Consider the following 19173-nt stretch of genomic DNA (forward strand, 5'->3'; position numbering starts at 1 on the left):
AATGGCCAAATGTTTTTAGATTTCCAACAAAGCAAACGAAGTATTATGACAATTACTATTTACATCACAGATTTCAAATGACAATGAACTCTTTAACTGTACCAAAGATCTTTAAAAATAAATAGATGTGTATTTTATACTTCTTTGACTGTACAAACTGTAACATCACAGCATATATAAAATGATATTTTTATGTATAAAACCCCTCATAAGTAATGAGTTTTAGATGCGTTTTGTAAGATTTACTGAGAAACTATTTTTAAAACTACATTGTATGAGATTTTTTAAGTAAGGTTATTGGACCCAAAAGAGTAAAATTGATACAGTAGTTTCAAAGTCATAATTGCTGTAAAATAAAAAGATAGGATAAATATCTATCAATTTAATAAATTTGGGGAATGTGCCTTAATGTAAAAACAAAATACAACCATCATAATGTTTCAATTCAATTTTCAGATTCATTTTATGATTTACTTAACAAAACCAACAATGTAATGATTATTTTATAACACTTCCAAAGAGTAAAAAACATAATAGTTTCTCCACTACCGGATCAATGAAGCATGCACAGATAAACTTTTACGTGTGACATGCCTGGGGCTAATTTCCACTACCGGACACAGTTTTATGGCTCTTTAGCCTGTGTATTGCTGTCAAATCAAGCCAGTTGCACTGGTGTATAAATTTGTTAAGGGGCCCATAGTAATAAAAATCGTAACTAGCCAGCCAGCTGGGGGGGGGGGGGCCGGGCCCCCTGGCCCCCCACCTGGACACGTGCCTGCCACTATGGCTTTACCCTACCCCACCATTCCAGTTTTTTCTAGAGTTTAAGCTGTGATTAATTTCTTTTCTGTGTTCAGTAGTTATTTGCTTCAACATATTGTGAAGTCATTTAATTTTGTTGTGTGTTTTTTTATTTTGAGATAAATTTGAATTTCATTTACTCATTTGAATGTAAGTTTTACATTTTCATGGATAATCCTTTTCCAATATCACAGTATGCAGTGATAGCAACAGTATATAAAACACCTTTATTCATATACAAACTAATACATACATAAAAATCAAACAGACTGCCATGACATTGTAAAACAGTATTTTACTAATATATAGACCACAGTACTATGCTGTTATTTTCCTTTTGCAGGTGCCCCACATACACCAATTTACCACAGATGTGTAGATTAGAAGCTAACACAGGAAGTTGTTGTAAAGAAGTTGTGTGTGACCATCAGCTGCCTATAGGGCCCACACATGCTGCAGTGACCAACACCAAGCCCCCAACACAGTGCCCTGGACTGAACCCTTACTGCTATGATAGGATAAATAACTGTAGAGATTATGGAACCCAGGCTTGTGGAAGTCCATATGTAGCATGGGCACGCAGAAACTGTCCGTTTACCTGTGGATTCTGTGACTGCTGTAAGCTACAATTTCAGCTCAACTTTAATTACTGTAAACCTAAAACAAGCAACGTTATGCAGGGGTAGACGGTCAAACTCCTGATCCTTGGGTCACGTCTTTGAATTCTGGAGAGAATGGAATTGGACCATGATCTCCACATTGGTCAGAAGTCCTGGAAACAATTAAGGAACGTAGTAAACTTGAGAGAATTTTTCTAGTAATGATTTAAAATAATGAATTAACGATGTAAACTTGATTATGGGTAGATGGTATAAATAAAAGATTTATTTTAGCTAATATCCATGCCCGTCGCATCACATGAATTTAAAGCAGCCAGTATTTGTAATGGATCTGTAATGACAATCACCAGGTCACAAATTCTCTGTATGAGTCAGTTTTGGAATTCTCCATTTTTTACTTCATCATTTTCCTATGGAAAGCCATGTACATATTAAACTGTATTTACATATGAAAAATGCTGAATTGCCTGAGTATGAGAATACATACTGACGTGGAAATTGCAAAGTGTTATTACAGGTCTAGAACCTTATCAGTATAAAATATGAATATAAATTGAGAAATCATGTGTCATTTCCTCTTGAGGTGAATTAGGCTGTAAAATTTCAAAATGGAAAAAAAGCAGTGAAACTGGTCTTCATGTCAGAATTACCAGAAACATATTAAGTTTGCTTGATTGCAGAAAAGCCGTATAATTAAGAAATAATTTGTAGCAAAAGGGTGTTTTAACTCTATTTATGCATGATTGGCGGTTATACGTCAGGCGTAATAATTTATTTGTACGACATATTACCGCCTGAGTGTATAAATACTGCTAAAACATGATTTTGCTATAAATTATTTTGATTCTAATGTCCTTAATCTAAAACAGTAGATAAAATATAGTAGCGCTCTTTCTTGGTCACAGCAAAAACATTGACGTCATCGCACGTTAACGTGATGTCATTCTAGCGTAAGAGTGTTTGAACAAAGAAAAGGATATTAGAATACTGTATAACTGTTATCCAGGTATGAATATCTTGAAATATAAGTTTGCTTGATTTATAATCATGATTGTGATGACTATTGTACAAGTTTTCTCAGTGATACAAATATAACCCTTTAAGTTATGAGAATTGTATATTTTTAGCTGAACATGGCTCTTCATTGCAAGTTTGTGAAGACAAGCTCAATAACTGTAAAGACTTTGGCAAGGGCTCGTGTACTGGTATCTATGAATCTTGGGCCAGAGATAACTGCAAACAGTTCTGCGGGTATTGTCCAACTACGCCCTCTGTCTCAAACACAACACGTAAGTTTCCGTAAATATAAATTCTGGTAGGATTGATGAGGAATATTTCAGTCAAGGAGAGACGGCCTCTGTAGCCGAGTGGTTAAGGTTGCCGACTTTGAATAACTTGCCTTTTATTGCTTTGGGTTGAAACCTCACATCAGCTGTAGAATTGCTTCATGTGAGGAAGCCTTCCAGCTGGTCTGTAGTTCTACCCTGGTGCATCTCCTTTCTGAAATAATGTGTGAAGATCATCTTTGCTCTTCCTGCATTAGAACCTAGAAAATGGCCATATGACATACAATTGTGTCGATGTGAAATGAGGCAAAGATCTTGGAATGGTTGTAGAATAGATAAAATGTCAGCAGCTTAACTGTAGGTAGTTCCAAAACCTGCTAGAGTAAAGACCCTGTCTCCTGTGATACCAATACTGTTTTTTTTTACTAAGGAGGTAAATGTAATAGGTCTTTGTAAATTTTTTCAGCCATACAAACAACCCCAGGTGCTCCTGTTTGTGAGGACAACTTAAGCACATGTTCCTTACTGGACCCCGGCTACTACTGTGTGGGAGAGTTTCTGCAGTATGGCTATGATAACTGCCGGAAAACATGTAACCTCTGTTCCACAACTACCATAGCAACAACTACCATAGCAACTCCTACATCTGTAGTTTCCACAGCAGGTATGCTATCATTGAATATATTTATAGTTAATATACAGGTAATAAGGATCTATATTTGTGCAGTCTGATCATGATCTGCACTGTTCGTTATTCAGTCAGTATCTTTTAGGTAAACACCCCTTTTAACAGTTAATGGTACAGTCCAAAATGAAAGATGGACTAGTCCATTATAGAAATTTAGCAGGGTAAGGGTTAATATGGATTTTATGTTTTTCTAGCAGTACCTTTGTATTTCAGTTGTCTATTGAAAGTCAGTCACCCTAACCAGTTTCCCCGGATTAAGTACCAGTACTGACTGACCTCTGCAAGTAACTTACAACTTCTCAACTTGAAACAGATTTGGTGCACAAATTACATCAGACGTATTGTAGCCTATCAAATTGTCAAAGAGCAATTTCCCAACCCAACCATTCTTGTGCTCTACCAACTGACTCTGTCCATACTCGCTCTTTGAATATAAGAGGGGAAGTGGCCTGGACATGTTATTTTGAGGACAAATAATAGTATATGGTCAGTTGTAGGGGAATACTGCATAACTTGAAGGAAAGAGTGCATACATATGGTCCATTGTATAGAAGAAAGATCCCGGACCTTTAATCAGGAAGTTTGATGTAGGATGGTTAACACAATTTGTATACACACAAGCCGTTTTTCTACAGCATCTGTCCAGCTTCCAGCAAAATTGAATTGAATTTCAAGGAGTTTTGAGAAAATTTATGAGAATACATCAGTGTTTTGGCCAAATTTATTTCTCTGCCCCTGATTACATTGATAACGGTTAAAAATGTGAATAAACAAGAGTCTTGGACCCACATAAGGGCAGACAATGCTACAGACAGAAACTTTCAACTCACTTGAAGATTTCTACAATGTGTAAAACTAAGAGTTTGCATTTCAGGTATTTTAGTATCAAGGGAGACAACTACAAGACAGACTACAACAACCCTCAGACCTGAAGAAGGTATCATGTTGCATCATTCCTCTCTAAATAGTACTGCACGTTTATTATTATTGATGGGGAATAATTCAGTAAACGTAAAGCTTGTGATTGCTTCAATCTACAGAATTATGATTTTGCTAGAGTCAGAAAATTTTGTGTCCAATTAATGTTAATGATGTCAAAAGGCACTCTCATATAAATGGAGTGCAGTCTTATCACTGTATTCTTAACCATCTTCATCAAATATATATGCTAAAATCAGGTTGACAACAGATATTGAAGCTACATAAATATTTTATATTTAAGTTATATTCACAAGTGAAATAAAATGTTGTTTTAAATGACAGTAAATCTCTATTTTATCTATGAATATTAGGATATTTAAAATAAAATATTGTTTTTACTGAGCTATTCAGGCTAAAGGAAGGTCAGTGGTTCTTCCCAGGTGTCCGCCCATGTCTGATATAATGTCTGGAGGGGCACCTGGGAATCATCCTCCGCCATCAGAAGCTGGAAGGTTGCCACATGACCTGTAATTGTTGAGATGTTAATCCCGCCTAGGCCACAAACTCACTAAAAAAAAAAAAAAAATTCACATTCAAATTCGGGATTCATGATTTCAGAGTGCTATATTTTGTTAATCTTAGATTATTTTTAAAAAAATTACATTATTGCTGATTGTTACAACATTCATATACATTTACTTCCAAAATTATAATGGAATCTAGGACAGTTGTGTTACACTATAGAAGTAATGTTACTGGCACAGTTTATCTACATTAATGTTTGTCTTTCAGCATGCAACTTTAATGGACACCTGTATTCCAAAGGACAGACATGGAATAGTGGTACCAAGATATGTACATGTGAAGACCCTTCTGTTGGTTACTACAAGTGTACTGACAGGTTAGTAAATCAACAATGGACTATATTTAATTTGTACCATCTTCTTCAGTTTAAACTCAACAAAAATACAAGTCCTACCCCTTGGAGAAATTTAGAACTGTAACCAAGGTTATAAAACCTTAGTTGGAAGACAAGTCTTAAAATTCTGGCATGTGATTGGCTGTTACAGTTCTGAGCACAATCTTAAAACTAACCAATAGCATTGTTACAATTTGAGACTGGTATTTTATAGAGGAATCTTCATAGTACCAGCAGGACCTTGAAATTAGGATATGGATGCCTTATCCACCATGTTTCACTCTCAATTTAGTTCATCTCAGTTGAAAAATTTTCTCATTGGATGAAATTACCTAATTTCATAGAATGATCTCATGATTTATCTCATTTAGTTGATAGATTTATCCCATTTGTTGATAGATTTATCTCATTGATCTTATTCAACAATTTATCTCATTCAATAGATTTACCTCATTAATTTTGTAGATAGTTTTATCTCACTTGATTTGTCTCCTTTGATAATATGTTCTTGTATTATTTTACAGATGTCCGGACTATCAGACCTCCGGTATTCCGCCTGTATGTCACATTGTAAAAGTTCAAGGTCAATGTCCTACCGTGCAGTGTCCAGCTGGTGTGACCTTTAAACCACAAAATATTACAGTAACTGTCCCAGGTCAGTAAATGTTTGAAAAATGTAACGTTTTGTATTAAAACTAGAAAATTATACATTAGAAAAATTAGATCAGTATCCATAATATTGTTCAAGAGATGGTCTCTGGTGCCAAGGTTACCAACTTGGAATTGCTTGCTCCGCACCTCTGTTGGTTCGAGTCCTACTATGAGGAAGGCGTCCAGCTGGCTTTAGGAAGGTCCAGCATAAAAAAGATGGGAAGTCGCCTCATAACCTAAACTGCTTTGGTATGACTCATAACTCTACAAACTTAATTTTTTTTAGGATTATGTGAATACAAGGGACAATATTACTCACAAGATATGACATGGGATGATGGCTGTAGACAGACCTGTACATGTACAGATGCTTCAAGTGGTCTTGCTACATGTAGATCTCTGTAAGTATATTGAAATTTACTGCATTTGATTACTAGGACAGGTCTCTGCTCTATTGGTACTTGAATGACGATTTACGCAGCTCTCCTTAGGTCTTTTTAAAATTTAATGCTTACATCCACATGAAAATATCTTTAAATTTGGAATGCCTTCAACACTTTATGCAAACCTCTTAACTCTAGCTTTAAACTTTGAAGTTTGAGCTATTATACACTTCTTTAATGGCTTGCAAGTTAATAGAAATTATTGTTCAAGGTTTTACTGTAGATGGGTGAGCCATTTGGTGTTACATTACATGATATTAGAAGTAAATTGTCACCTTTTTTTTCCCACTTGAGAGTTTGGATTTCAGCTGAGCAAACATGTTGATTATAGTCTGGTATATGACGAGTCTCAAAATAATTGAAATCTGAAATAACAAACACTGGGCATTTCAAATATTCAACAGTTTTGCTTATTGCTTAAATACATTTCTAGGGTCATTTTTTTTTGAAACTATTGTCAGGTCTTATTTGCATTTGTAACACATGTAGAAATATCTTGAAAATTTTGACATACAGTGAACTCTGATGTGAGTATTCCTGCAATGATTTTTTCAGATGTCTGAACTTCAATTCACTGCCAAGCATATGTCACTTAGATGACCCGCCACAGGGGAAGTGCTGCATGCAACCGAAATGTCCAGAGAATGTATTTATACCAATCCCGATAGCCTACAAAGATCAGTACCCGGGATATCAGTATGTGTGAAATCTGATGGAACTCATTTCCAAGCAACAGAATAATAAATAATTGGCTGAAAAATTTGTATTTGTTATATTTTCTAGTTTAACTCTGCCATAGGAATTAAAGAGACCCTTCAATGCTCTTTCTGTACAAATGAAGTCCATTGAAATCAAGTAACATGTATTTGGTTATAGATACCTTTGATATCAGGGTAGTGCACATGTTTTTGTGTGTAAACATCTGCAGAAGACCAAGGGAGTAACAGGCTATGCAGCATGGTAGTGATTGTGAATATTCTGTAGTTGGATTTACAATGTACTTTCACCTATGAAGACTTACCATCATAAAAAAAAACCTTCTCTTCTCCCTCCAAGTTAAATAACAACTGTTTAGAAAAGTTTATACTAATTATGTCTCCCGCACCACTGTGGTGGGAGACATATTGATTTACTCCTGTCTGTGTGTGTGTCCGTCAGTCTGTCACAAATCTTGTCGAACATTTCTCATCCGATCTTCACCAAACTTGGACAAAATGTGTTTGCCAGTAGGTCCTCGGCCAAGTTCGATAACTAGCCAAATTATGGCCCTTGAACCGAAAATGCCAATCTAGATGATTATGCAGTTGTGGGAGACATGCGCTTTTCTCAAAAGCAGCTCTAGGTCATTTTATCTTACTAATTGTGAAAGTTTGAAGCCTATCTGAATCCCTCTCCAGTCCGCTTCCTGTAAAAGTCGGAGCTGGTATCTGAGAAGGCTTGGTCACGACCCCATTAGGGCTTGAACCCTTGACCCCCGGGTCAAGAGGCAGACACCTTAACCACTAGACTACCACTCCCCTTAACAAGAATTGGGATGCTGTCAACAAGAATATCCCCTGCTGCATAATCCATGCCCTTTTTAAACTAATGAAGGTAATTAAATAGAACTTTAAATAATCATAGACGGCAGGCAATAGAAAAAAGTGCCATGTATAAGTACAGTAAAAAGTGCCATGTGTAAGAACAATACCAGTAACTTAATCTTCTTTGAAAAAAAGAATCCGACAAAAAATGAGGTTGCTCAGTACTAGCGCTGCAGTTGCAGCTTTGAATTAAAACCCGTATGTTAAAAGATCGATGATTTTTTGACCACTAGACATTGTATTTGATGACCTTTTGCCTCAATCAGATTGTCAGCAGATTTTAGTTGCTTGTCTTCAACTTTGGTCTACAGAATGACAGCATCTTCAAGCAGACAAAAAATCTTTGGCTACTTCCGGTCTATTTTGTCAGTGTATGATCAAATCCTAAACTAAAATGCCTTGGATGCCAACGTCATTCTGAACAAACTTGTGTATGTGGTAAAGAATAATATTTCAATGCATATTAAAAAATGTGCTACAGGAAATTTTTGCTTGTCTGGTTTTATTTCATGGCATGCAGAAGACAACTGCAAGCGATTCAAGCCGAATTCCGATACACAAGTGTTGAACTCATGTACTGGGTTTTTAAATTTGCTGTTTTTCTTGGAAACTGTGCTTTTAAGATATGTTTGCTAGGAATAATCAAAACTGAAAGCTAAAACCTATAAAAATACAAAAATACGTGGTCATTTTTAAAGTATTTATTTACTTATTTCATTTTTTTTAACAGTTAAACAATAACAATATCTGTCATTCAAAAACCAGAGTAACAAGAGTGCCAGAATGTCACAATATACGCCCGTCACAGCAAATTTTTTTACTCTAGCACCTGTATTTGCAAATGGAATTTTAATTTTGTGGTTGTTTAGTAATCATTGTAAGTCATTTGTTTTTCTAAGTCCACAAAAAAACTCCTTACCAGGTAGAGATACCTTAAAATACACCTAAAATTTGAAAGTAACATCTATGTTGTACCACAGAAAAGTGGTCTTGTTTTTTCCCTACGGTCAATTATAAAAAAGTTACAATATAAGTTATTTATAGTAACAACTAAGGGAAGATAATCTTAAAAAAAAAAAAAAAAAAAAAAAAAAAAAATTGTAAGTCCACACAAAAATCTTTACCAGGTAGAGATTGGTCAAAATACACCTCATAATTGGATGTAGCATGCATGTTGTACTACAGAAAAGTGGTCTCGATTTTTCCCTACAACTAGTAATGAAAAAGTTACAATATAAGCTATTTATAGTAACAACAAAGGGAAGTAATTCTAAAGAAGGGAACTGCGCATGACACTTTGTCTCATGATGGTGTATAATTGGGCCAAGTTACATCAAAATCCCTCCATGCATGAAGAAGAAATGCTTCGGACAAAGTCATTCTTGTATCTGACCTTTGGCCTCTAAGTGTGACCTTGACCTTTGACCTAGGGACCTGGTTCTTGTGCATGACACTCCGCCTTGTAGTGGTGAACATTTGTGCAAAGTTATATCAAAATCCCTCTATGCATGAAGAAATGCTCCGGACAAGGTTTTTATTCTTGTATCCTTTGACCTATAAGTGTGACCTTGACCTTAGACCTAGGGACCTGGTTCTTGCGCATGACACTCCGCCTCGTGGTGGTGAACATTTGTGCCAAGTTATATCAAAATCCCTCCAAGCATGAAGAAGATATGCTCCGGACAAAGTTTTCTTTCTTGTATCCTTTGACCTCTGTGACCTTGACCTTAGACCTAGGGACCTGGTTCTTGCGCATGACACTCCGTCTCATGATGATGAACAATTGTGCCAACTTTCATCAAAATCCCTCCATGCATGAAGAAGATATGCTCCGGACAAAGTCATTCTTGAATTTGACCTTTGACCTCTAAGTGTGACCTTGACCTTAGACCTAGGGACCTGGTTTTTGCACATGACACTCTGTCTCATGATGGTGAACAACTGTGCCAAGTTTCATCAAAATCCCTTCATGCAAGTCCCATAACTCTGCAATTTTTTTTTCTAAAAGAACCTTACATGCCCCATGCACAACTACTGTTGGTACTGATCACATGTGTAAAGTTTCATTAAATTCTGTCAAGGGGATAAGGAGAGATGATGCGCACAAGATTGCGTCTACGGACAGACGACCAGACGGACAGACAGACAGACAGACAGACAACCTGAAACCAGTATACCCCCCTTACAACTTTGTTGTCAGGGGGTACAACAAAACAAGAAATGAGCATAAAAATTTCACAAAGTTTAAATGTTTTAAAATAAAAGAACCCTGGCAGATCTGTAAAGATTATTCAAATGTGATATTACATGAATTATACATACATTTATTATAAAATGCCCATTACATAAATTATACATAAACCATCATTATATAAAACCAAATGAGCCAGGCCATGAGAAAACCAACATAGTGGGTTTGCGACCAGCATGGATCCAGACCAGCCTGCGCATCTGCGCAGTCTGGTCAGGATCCATGCTGTTCGCTAACTGTTTCTCTAATTGCAATAGGCTTTAAAAGCGAACAGCATGGATCCTGACCAGACTGCGCGGATGCACAGGCTGGTCTGGACCCATGCTGGTCGCAAACCCACTATGTTGGTTTTCTCATGCCACAGCTCAAATAATTATATCAATTATAATATCAATTACAATATCAATTACATACAATATCATAATATATTGTCCATTACATAAAGTATACATACAATATCATTTTATATTACCCATTATATGAATTATACAAACAATATTTATTAGGTTATTTAACGTTCTGTACAACATGGCAATATTACTGAACAAGAACCCATTTGTAGAAACATACTGGATGACCCAATATGCAAGTTTAGTATGATTTTCAGATGTGTATCCAGTATTATACAGAAGATTAAATGAGCCGTGCCATGGGAAAACCAACATAGTGGCTTTGCAACCAGCATGGATCCAGACCAGCCTGCGCATCTGCGCAGTCTGGTCAAGATCCATGCTGTTCGCTTTCAAAGCCTACTGCAATAAGAGAAACTGTTAGCGAACATCATGGATCCTGACCAGACTGCGCGGATGCGCAGGCTGGTCTGGATCCATGCTGGTCGCAAAGCCACTATGTTGGTTTTCTCATGGTGCGGCTCAAATAATCGTTATATTCTTATTCTATGCTGATTTTCTCAGTAAAATAAGGATAACAATCAGGCAGACACAATTCAGTTCTTCAAACATATACAGAAACATCAAATCTAGCATTTAATGTTTTTGTTTATATAGAGATTCTAACTGAAATATGATAGCATTGCTCTTCCTATAAGAAGGCTGACTTAATTTCATCCATAAAATACAGTGAAACACTGATCACTGGTCACAAGGGGAAAAGCAAAATGCTTCAGTTATCCTGGGCTGCAAGTAATCCAAACACAGACAGCCACAAGAATTTCTGGAGTCAGCTCAGACGCTCTAGCCATTGAAGTTTTACTGTAAACATAATTTATGATATTAAAAATAAAGATAAAAGCTTCTAGAGAATCGCAGATAACAGTAACCATCACATGTTTGACGTCGTGGGAATGAAATAAAGCCATTACATTGATAATACAATAGTGTAATAAAGCCTTGACGTTGACGTCGTTTCAACTATAAGAGACTGGTCAAATTGACTTGGTCTATAATTGGTAAAGAAAGAAGAAATTTTGATGTTTCATCAGAAAAAGCTTACATGTGATAAAAAGAATATTACATTTTGTATCTTTCCACACTGAATTTATTAAACTCGTTTAATAAATTTAATATGAAAGACACTGAGTGTCATGTAATATCCTCTATTAAAAACATTAAAACCAGTCAATAGTAGACAATAACATTTGGTCCCTAAACTATCTAGCTGAAGTCCCTAATCTGTCCTGGTGCATTTGTTCTGTAATCTTCCTGAGGTTATACAATCTTGCTTGAATATCATCTGTGATATATTTTCTTTGCTCTGTCTGAAAGTAAAAATATCAAAGCTTTCCACAGAGTCAATAAATAAGTTACAAAGTAAGTGACATATATTATAATATTAAAGAAGTCTAGCAATAATGACATTCTTTCAAGTGTAACTTGTTTCTGTCCCTAAACATCTATCATAAACATTCGTAACAAACAGAGCTGAACATGCTATATGAAATTGCAATGTTTCAAATTTGGTGAGCCTTTTTCCAATACAATACCACTTTTCATGAGGAGTGCTGCGTGGCCTAGTGGTTAAGGCTGTTGACTTTGAATCACCTGCCCATCGCCACTTTAGGCTGTAGATGACTCGGTCAAATACTTTGGGAGATATTCTCGACACAAATTTTGAGGGATGGGCAGACGTTTTTATAGTACTGTAGTTATGTGGCTACTCCTTTGTTCTTTTTATCGTTCTTTTTAGCTACAAAAAAGAAATGGAAAGAATAGAAATACTTTTATCTATTGTTCTAGCCACACAACTATCCTACTGTATGTATTGACAGACAGAGAGACAGACGTATAGAGAAAGGCAAAAAGTGCCCCCACCCCAATACCTATCATCAACCGATTAAGGCACAGAAAAGAATCAGCTGTAAGGATTGTGTAATAAATGAGCACATATTTATCCCGTTATTTCATGTAATAATTCAATAATTTCAATTCAATAATTTAACTTACAGGAGTTTTGTTGAGATTCTTTAACATGACAAGATCATCAGTGTAATCTACTGGATCTCCCACCAATATGGTCACATTCTGAAATATAAAAACATACAATATATAAAAGAGAAAACCTCGATTTAAATTTAATTGTAAAATTAACATACTGTGAAATCATTTTATTTCCAGGATATCATTATTTCATGCATAAGCCTACTCTTTGATAGAACCACTGACCGGGCTTCCTTTTAATGATGACCTGAGTAAGATTCAAACCCACAGAGGTTAGAAGAAAGTGATTCATTCAGAAACCCTTACCATTCAGCCATAGAGGCCATTACTTTATCACATTAAAATGTAATAACTTTATTTTGTATCATGGTTTACCTGCAGTGTCATTATAACTGTTAACTTCTATCTGTAATATTCTTCAACTGAGGAAGAGGCATGGCTATAAGCCATACTTTAACTAAGTTAGAGAACATGTCTTAGGTCCAGTCTACATATAAAATACTGTAGGAAATGTTGAACTTTCTGAAACCGTTCCCTATTTCAGTTAGAGTACACTTGTCACGTGATAGTACCAACGCTTAAAATGGAATGTTAACTTGTCAATCAAAATTAGGAGCCGAATGCATTGTTCATATTGGCGGACCATGATACAGAACAGAAAGTGTAGGGGCCACTTGCGTAATGAGGTTATTCTCATGAACCCCTACTCTTTCTATTACTTATCTGGTATGTTGAAATGCTGGCTTAAGGTTTTCACTATATGCAAGTATCTTGAATGACCACTGTGATCTAACTAGTAAAAGCACACATTGGTTAAACTGAATATAGATCACAAATCAATAGAATAGTGCAAAACAATTCACTCTTCTATTAAAAATCCTAAAAAGAAAATTACAAACAGTTTGGCATAGTATATGTAAACTAAACTCTAAATGTAGTAATGTAGGCCAAAAAAACAGTAATACCTTCCCAATCTGAGGTATATAAGGCTTACCTTCCCAATCTGAGGTATATATGGCTTTTTGTTCGGCAGCACATTATCAAACCCTGAAAAAGAACATGCTGTTGTCTTATTAATTTTTTCTATTATTTTCAATATCATCAGTACAAGAAATCTGTAATTTCAGCAAATGTGTTGTTCAGTATGAAGTTGAACAGTCTTTTCAATCTCACAAAAATAAACCAGAATTCACAGACGACACACTGCTGCACACATTTCAATGGATTGGCAGTTCCCTCATGTGATCACTTTAACTGGCAAGAAATAGCACAGCCCAGGACAAGTTGTTTTGTGTACAGTTTTGACAAAGTACTGTCTATATTAATTTGTTTCTGGCTTGTACTTCAAAATAAGGTACTGGTTAGAAATCAAACAACATAAATGGTTAAGCTGCCAGAAGTTATATTAAAACAGTTGCAGAAAGCAGGAAATCTGCTGTGAAAGAAGCTAATCTCCCAGGAACTCTCCTATATGAAAATGTATATGAGGTACAACTATGCAACTCACTTTTGATCAAGAGTTATTTGTAACTTATCCATATGAAAATGAGGTACTACTACGAAACTCACCCATATGATAAGGGACAGCTAGGAAACTCACAAAGTAAAACTATGAAATTCACCCACAGAATAACTAGGTAAAACTGCTGACTTTGCCCGTATGATAAAGAGGTAAAACTGTTGAACTCACCCATATGATAAAGAGGTAGAACTATAGGCGGTGTATCACTCTCGGCTACAAGTCTCCCGACACCTAAAGATAGAAACGACAGATATTTGGAAATTTAGCTTTATTTTGGACTACAAACATTTATAGCAATACCTTTAATGCCAGTGCAAAAACAATTTGAACATTTCTGTGACAGAATTATTTATTTTGACACAGATGCCATATTTTGTTGGGTTTATTTCAGACGTACAATATACATGGAAATTGACTAAATTGTTTGCGTTTTTTTTTGTTTTACGCCGTTTTTCAACAGTACTTCAACTATGTAACAGCAGGCAGTTAACCTAACCAGTGTTCCTGGACTTTGTATCAGTACAAGCCTGTTCTCCAACTTCCCAACATGAATCAGATGTGGAGGAGGAATGATTTCAGACACATTGTCTTTTATCAAATCGTCACATCAAACTCAAGATCAGTAGATCTATGCTTTTCTATTGAGCTAAGCATGCCGACTGATCAAAATATAACTATTTTCATGTCATCAATAGGGCAGCAATGACTCTAGTGACTCACCTAACCAGATAAACTTGAGAAAAATCAATAAATGAATGATCTTTCTAATCATCTATCAAATGGTTCATGTGAAAAAGTCTTTTTTTTTATTTCAATTTTTAGCTCTGACAGTCCCTAAATGCTTCTGACCATATTTGGTGAAAATCAATTCAGCAGACCCTTATGCAGATCAGTGGAAAAACAATGGCCCTTAAATCTGTCTCCATGACCCAGATTTAACAAGTGTTCTTTAAAGCAGACAACTGATCCTTACTGAACAATTTGAAACATATAGTAACTTCTATTATTTTTATCCTTTCCAGCTTTATAACAAGGCAGACATTATCTGTCTCCAGACACATTATCAAATGACAATTAAGGCATAAAATAATGTAATTGTTACCCCATTTCAATCTCATTCTTTCATGCTGTGAATTGACTTTACCTGCAAGAGAAAACTAACTCAATTCATAAAATATCTCCGGTACACTTACTTCTTTCATTAATCTGCAAGATAAAACAGTAACTAATACAAGGAATAATTTCAAATTACTGTTACCTTGCAAATATACTAAACTATATATTAATAGAATTTCTGTTAAACTGGCATGATTCTATTACTCACATAATTATTTAACAACACATTTACGTTTTTTCCATTACTTTTTAAACATGGTTAAAATATTGTTGTTTTTTTTTAACAAAATTAATGTTATATCAATGTACCTTTTTAAAATTTGTTCAAATATGTAAATGAGTTTTGTTTTGCATGTTTTCCGGCAAAAGCAAAATAGAGTTATAAGACCTACTTTGTGCATGTTAGATCATGACAGTGAACAAGTGTGTGAAGTTTCAATCCATTCCCATTAGTGAGTACTGAGATACCAGCTTACATACAAAACCTTAACCAAAAATTTCTAAGTCGAAAAAGGGGCATCATTTTGTAAAAAAGCAAAATATAGTTATGGAACCTGTGCAATGTAAGTCAGTTTATCACAGTGATTAAGTGTGTGAAGTTTCAATCCATTCCCACAAGTGGTTGCTGAGATACCAGCTTACATACAAAACCTTAACCAAAAATTTCTAAGTCGAAAAAGGGGCATCATTTTGTAAAAAAGCAAAATATAGTTATGGAACCTGTGCAATGTAAGTCAGTTTATCACAGTTAATAAGTGTGTGAAGTTTCAATCCAGGGTTCTTGCCAGGCTATTATCGCCTGTCGCGTGCGACATGCCTTCAGGCTTTGAGTTGTATATTCGGCATCCCTTATTTCCCCCGTCATCCCTTAATTGCCAAAGCGACATGTCTTAAATGCATTCCAATAAACACCTCGATTAATCCGATAGTGTATTCGAAAGTTTACCACGTGCTCACCCGATAGTTCAGGTAAAGCGATGTCAGTTAAGATATACGATAAACCAATGACAGTTTCCTATGTAGAAACGTGTGACGTAAATTTCATCGTAGCTCCGCCTTTAAATCCTTTGACAGACGGTATCTTGTGATGTGTACATGAAGGTGTTTTAAGATTTTTTATGTTATCAGAAATGACAGATGACTTTCAACAGTTATTGTCCGAATGTTTTTCGCAATCAAGAAAAGACAATGGAAGGTACTAAGTCAAAAATTGTGCAACACGTTAAAATGATTTTGAACAATTCTCAGCGTAATATTAATGTTTTTCTCATGTATGAATTGTGTTTTCTCGGGTGGAATATCGAAAAGACCATCATGAATGCCAGAATTAATGTTTTCTGTTGTCACTTTCAAAATAGAACTTGTAGAGAAAAGTTTGAAATATTTTGGATGTACCAGTATTACTTAATTACTGATAATGCCTGGAAATAAACGTAAATCAGAGAGTGGGACATTGTTAAATATGAACTGTTTCAAGAAGAACAGTGTTAGTGACTCAGTAATAGAGGAGAGGAGACAGTGAGATGTGAAAAGCGAGACGATTCTGTGAATTACATTCTTCCTGGACCAGGTACACCAGAGAAAACGGTCACAAATTCAGAATCCCACCCAGCCACGCCGGATGACCGAAGGAAATCAGGATCCAAAATGGAAACAAGCGTTTCCCTGGATGACAGTTCTCAGAGAACGGTAATTTAAATCATTTTTAAGTAATCCCAAAAATACTGAACGGTCTATTGAATGTATCATATCGTATGTATCAAGCGATCTGTGAACATATTAAAAAAAGTGCAAACTATCAGTTGTTAAACAAATTATAAGAAGACCACATTTTATATTTCAAATCTGATTCCTTTGGGGAAAAAATATTGGACATGCATACTTAGAAAATAGGGAGGGAGAGCTGATGACTAATTAGAAATTAAGTTGTCATGGCTTTACACACAGTTTTATGTGTTTGTGTCCTTTTTTTTTTTAGATATAAGTTCTTGAAATTCATTAAAAAAACCCATTTAGATCTCTTATCATAGCAGTGACGGTCGGGATCCCTTTGGCTATGCAAAAAACAAAATTGTTTTAAATTCTTTATTTCAGGCCAAGGTATGTTGTGTTCAGTATGTGTGAAGCACCAGAGAAGGCTAAAGAAGTGTACTTCAATAAGGCGATCATCTTTAGTAAATCATAAGGACTCAGACTCACACAAGAAAGCAGTGGTATTTGATGTTGCAGAAGCAAAAACAGGTGGGGGGATCGAGGCTTGTTTTGTGAGGGAAGAAAACATGTGAACCGTGAGGCAATTACAGCATCTATGACACTGCTTTACTTTCCTTGATGGAGGAAATTCCCCACACCACCAAACACAAACCTTTAGTTGATGTAGCTAAGACACTAGGAGTGGATGTTCTAAATAGTTTGGAGAAGGGGGATAACGCCAAGTACACAAAATTGATAAGTTTACGTTGTCATTCAGCAAATAAATTCCACAGGAACAGAAGACTGAAACTTTAATGTGCAGTGCTAAAACTGTGTTGTAAGTAAAATAAATAGTGAACATTTTCAGAAACTTAAAATGGTTAAGTTTACATTGTCATTCAGCAAATAAACTCCGGAGGAATTTTTTATGACACATTATCTCTATTTGTTCTTGTTGGGCATGTAAATGATGCTTGTTAAACATTGAAAATAACACTGTGTTTTTCACTCTGAAATGCACCAGAATGCACCAAAAGAGTTCCAGTAATACAAAATTTTCTGGGGGTAGCCCACCATCCCCCCCCCCCCCCCAGCAGGAGTGGGGTTCCCTCCCGCACCCACCCTTTTGTCGCCTTCGCTCCTTTCAAAAATACCCTTCAGCAACATGCCTTCACAAAATCCTGGCTAGAACCCTGCAATGTAAGTCAGTTTATCACAGTGATTAAGTGTGTGAAGTTTCAATCCATTCCCACAAGTGGTTACTGAGATACCAGCTTACATACAAAACCTTAACCAAAAATTTCTAAGTCAAAAAAGGGGCATAATTTTGTAAAAAAGCAAAATAGAGTTATGGAACCTGTGCAATGTAAGTCAGTTTATCACAGTGAATAAGTGTGTGAAGTTTCAATCCATTCCCACAAGTGGTTGCTGAGATACCAGCTTACATACAAAAACTTAACCAAATCGGGATTCAGACGTCGATGCGGACGCAGACGCAGGGGTGAGTCCAATAGCTCTACCTATTCTTTGAATAGTCGAGCTAATAAAATGATCTTCTAAATATGAAAACTCAGCCTTGCTATCATCTTGTTTAACCCTTACCCTGCTAAATTTCTATAATGGACTGGTCCATCATTCAACTTGGGCAATACCTTTTATTATTTGAAGGGGTGTTTCCTGAAAATTTATTGACTGAATTGCAAACAGTGCAGGCTGATCTTGGTCTGCACTGATCACAAAGGCAGAATCACTTGCCGCCAGCAGGCTAAAGGTTAACTGTTGAGCACAAATACCTTCAGGAAAAATATGTACCCATTCACCATGGTTCAGTTTGTCCAGACAGAAATCCATTCCTCTTTGGTACACGCCATCTCCTCGAACCACGGGAACACATCTGCATGGATAACATTAAACCATTATGTTTCTGTCAGTTTCATATGGTTTCAATAGACAAAGGCATCACCAGATGTGACATATGACTTTGGCTGAACATCCATCAAGCTGTTCATGGATGATACTGCCAACAATACAAATGTAGCAATTTAGAGTACAGAAAATGTATACCTGAGAAAGTCAGTTCTAAGGATATTGCAGACTGACAACTAGTTTTAAAGGTGTTTTTAAGCAAAAGAAATTCTTGTCATATACAAAACTACCCATCTATACATTTCACACTGTTAACAAATTAAGGTGAATTATCGGCCCATTGGGACAGGTGCTCTTTCATATTTAAAATTATTATGAATGCATATGTCACTATAATAAACAATTTCTTATCTTA

General features: G+C 35.8%; 2 protein-coding genes across 6 annotated transcripts in view; one reads left to right on the forward strand and one right to left on the reverse strand.

Moving 5' to 3' along the window:
• LOC123528762 (uncharacterized) overlaps window positions 1-7169 on the forward strand; it is a 78174-nt gene extending 71005 nt beyond the window's left edge. Inside the window, exons 71-78 of the mRNA XM_053520998.1 lie at window positions 1148-1422; window positions 2552-2713; window positions 3177-3374; window positions 4273-4335; window positions 5112-5220; window positions 5763-5893; window positions 6176-6290; window positions 6888-7169. Coding sequence (XP_053376973.1) covers window positions 1148-1422; window positions 2552-2713; window positions 3177-3374; window positions 4273-4335; window positions 5112-5220; window positions 5763-5893; window positions 6176-6290; window positions 6888-7038 — 1204 coding nt within the window. The 3' untranslated portion in view covers window positions 7039-7169. The remainder of the gene's footprint in view (window positions 1-1147; window positions 1423-2551; window positions 2714-3176; window positions 3375-4272; window positions 4336-5111; window positions 5221-5762; window positions 5894-6175; window positions 6291-6887) is intronic.
• A 1432-nt stretch (window positions 7170-8601) lies between these two features.
• The window catches only part of LOC123529210 (tafazzin-like), a 28594-nt gene continuing 18022 nt past the window's right edge, over window positions 8602-19173 (reverse strand). For 4 of the 5 annotated variants that reach the window (XM_053522388.1, XM_053522385.1, XM_053522386.1 and 1 more), the window contains 6 exons: window positions 18686-18786; window positions 15187-15228; window positions 14253-14315; window positions 13557-13609; window positions 12569-12646; window positions 8602-11883 (listed from right to left, as the gene is read on the reverse strand). In XM_053522388.1, coding sequence (XP_053378363.1) covers window positions 11776-11883; window positions 12569-12646; window positions 13557-13609; window positions 14253-14315; window positions 15187-15228; window positions 18686-18786 — 445 coding nt within the window. In that variant the 3' untranslated portion in view covers window positions 8602-11775. Of the gene's footprint in view, window positions 11884-12568; window positions 12647-13527; window positions 13610-14252; window positions 14316-15186; window positions 15229-18685; window positions 18787-19173 lie in introns of all 5 variants that reach the window. The other variant, XR_008366878.1, reaches the window with a different exon arrangement.

The sequence above is a fragment of the Mercenaria mercenaria genome, chromosome 13, assembly GCF_021730395.1.
Source record: "Mercenaria mercenaria strain notata chromosome 13, MADL_Memer_1, whole genome shotgun sequence".
NCBI classification, from domain to species: domain Eukaryota; kingdom Metazoa; phylum Mollusca; class Bivalvia; order Venerida; family Veneridae; genus Mercenaria; species Mercenaria mercenaria.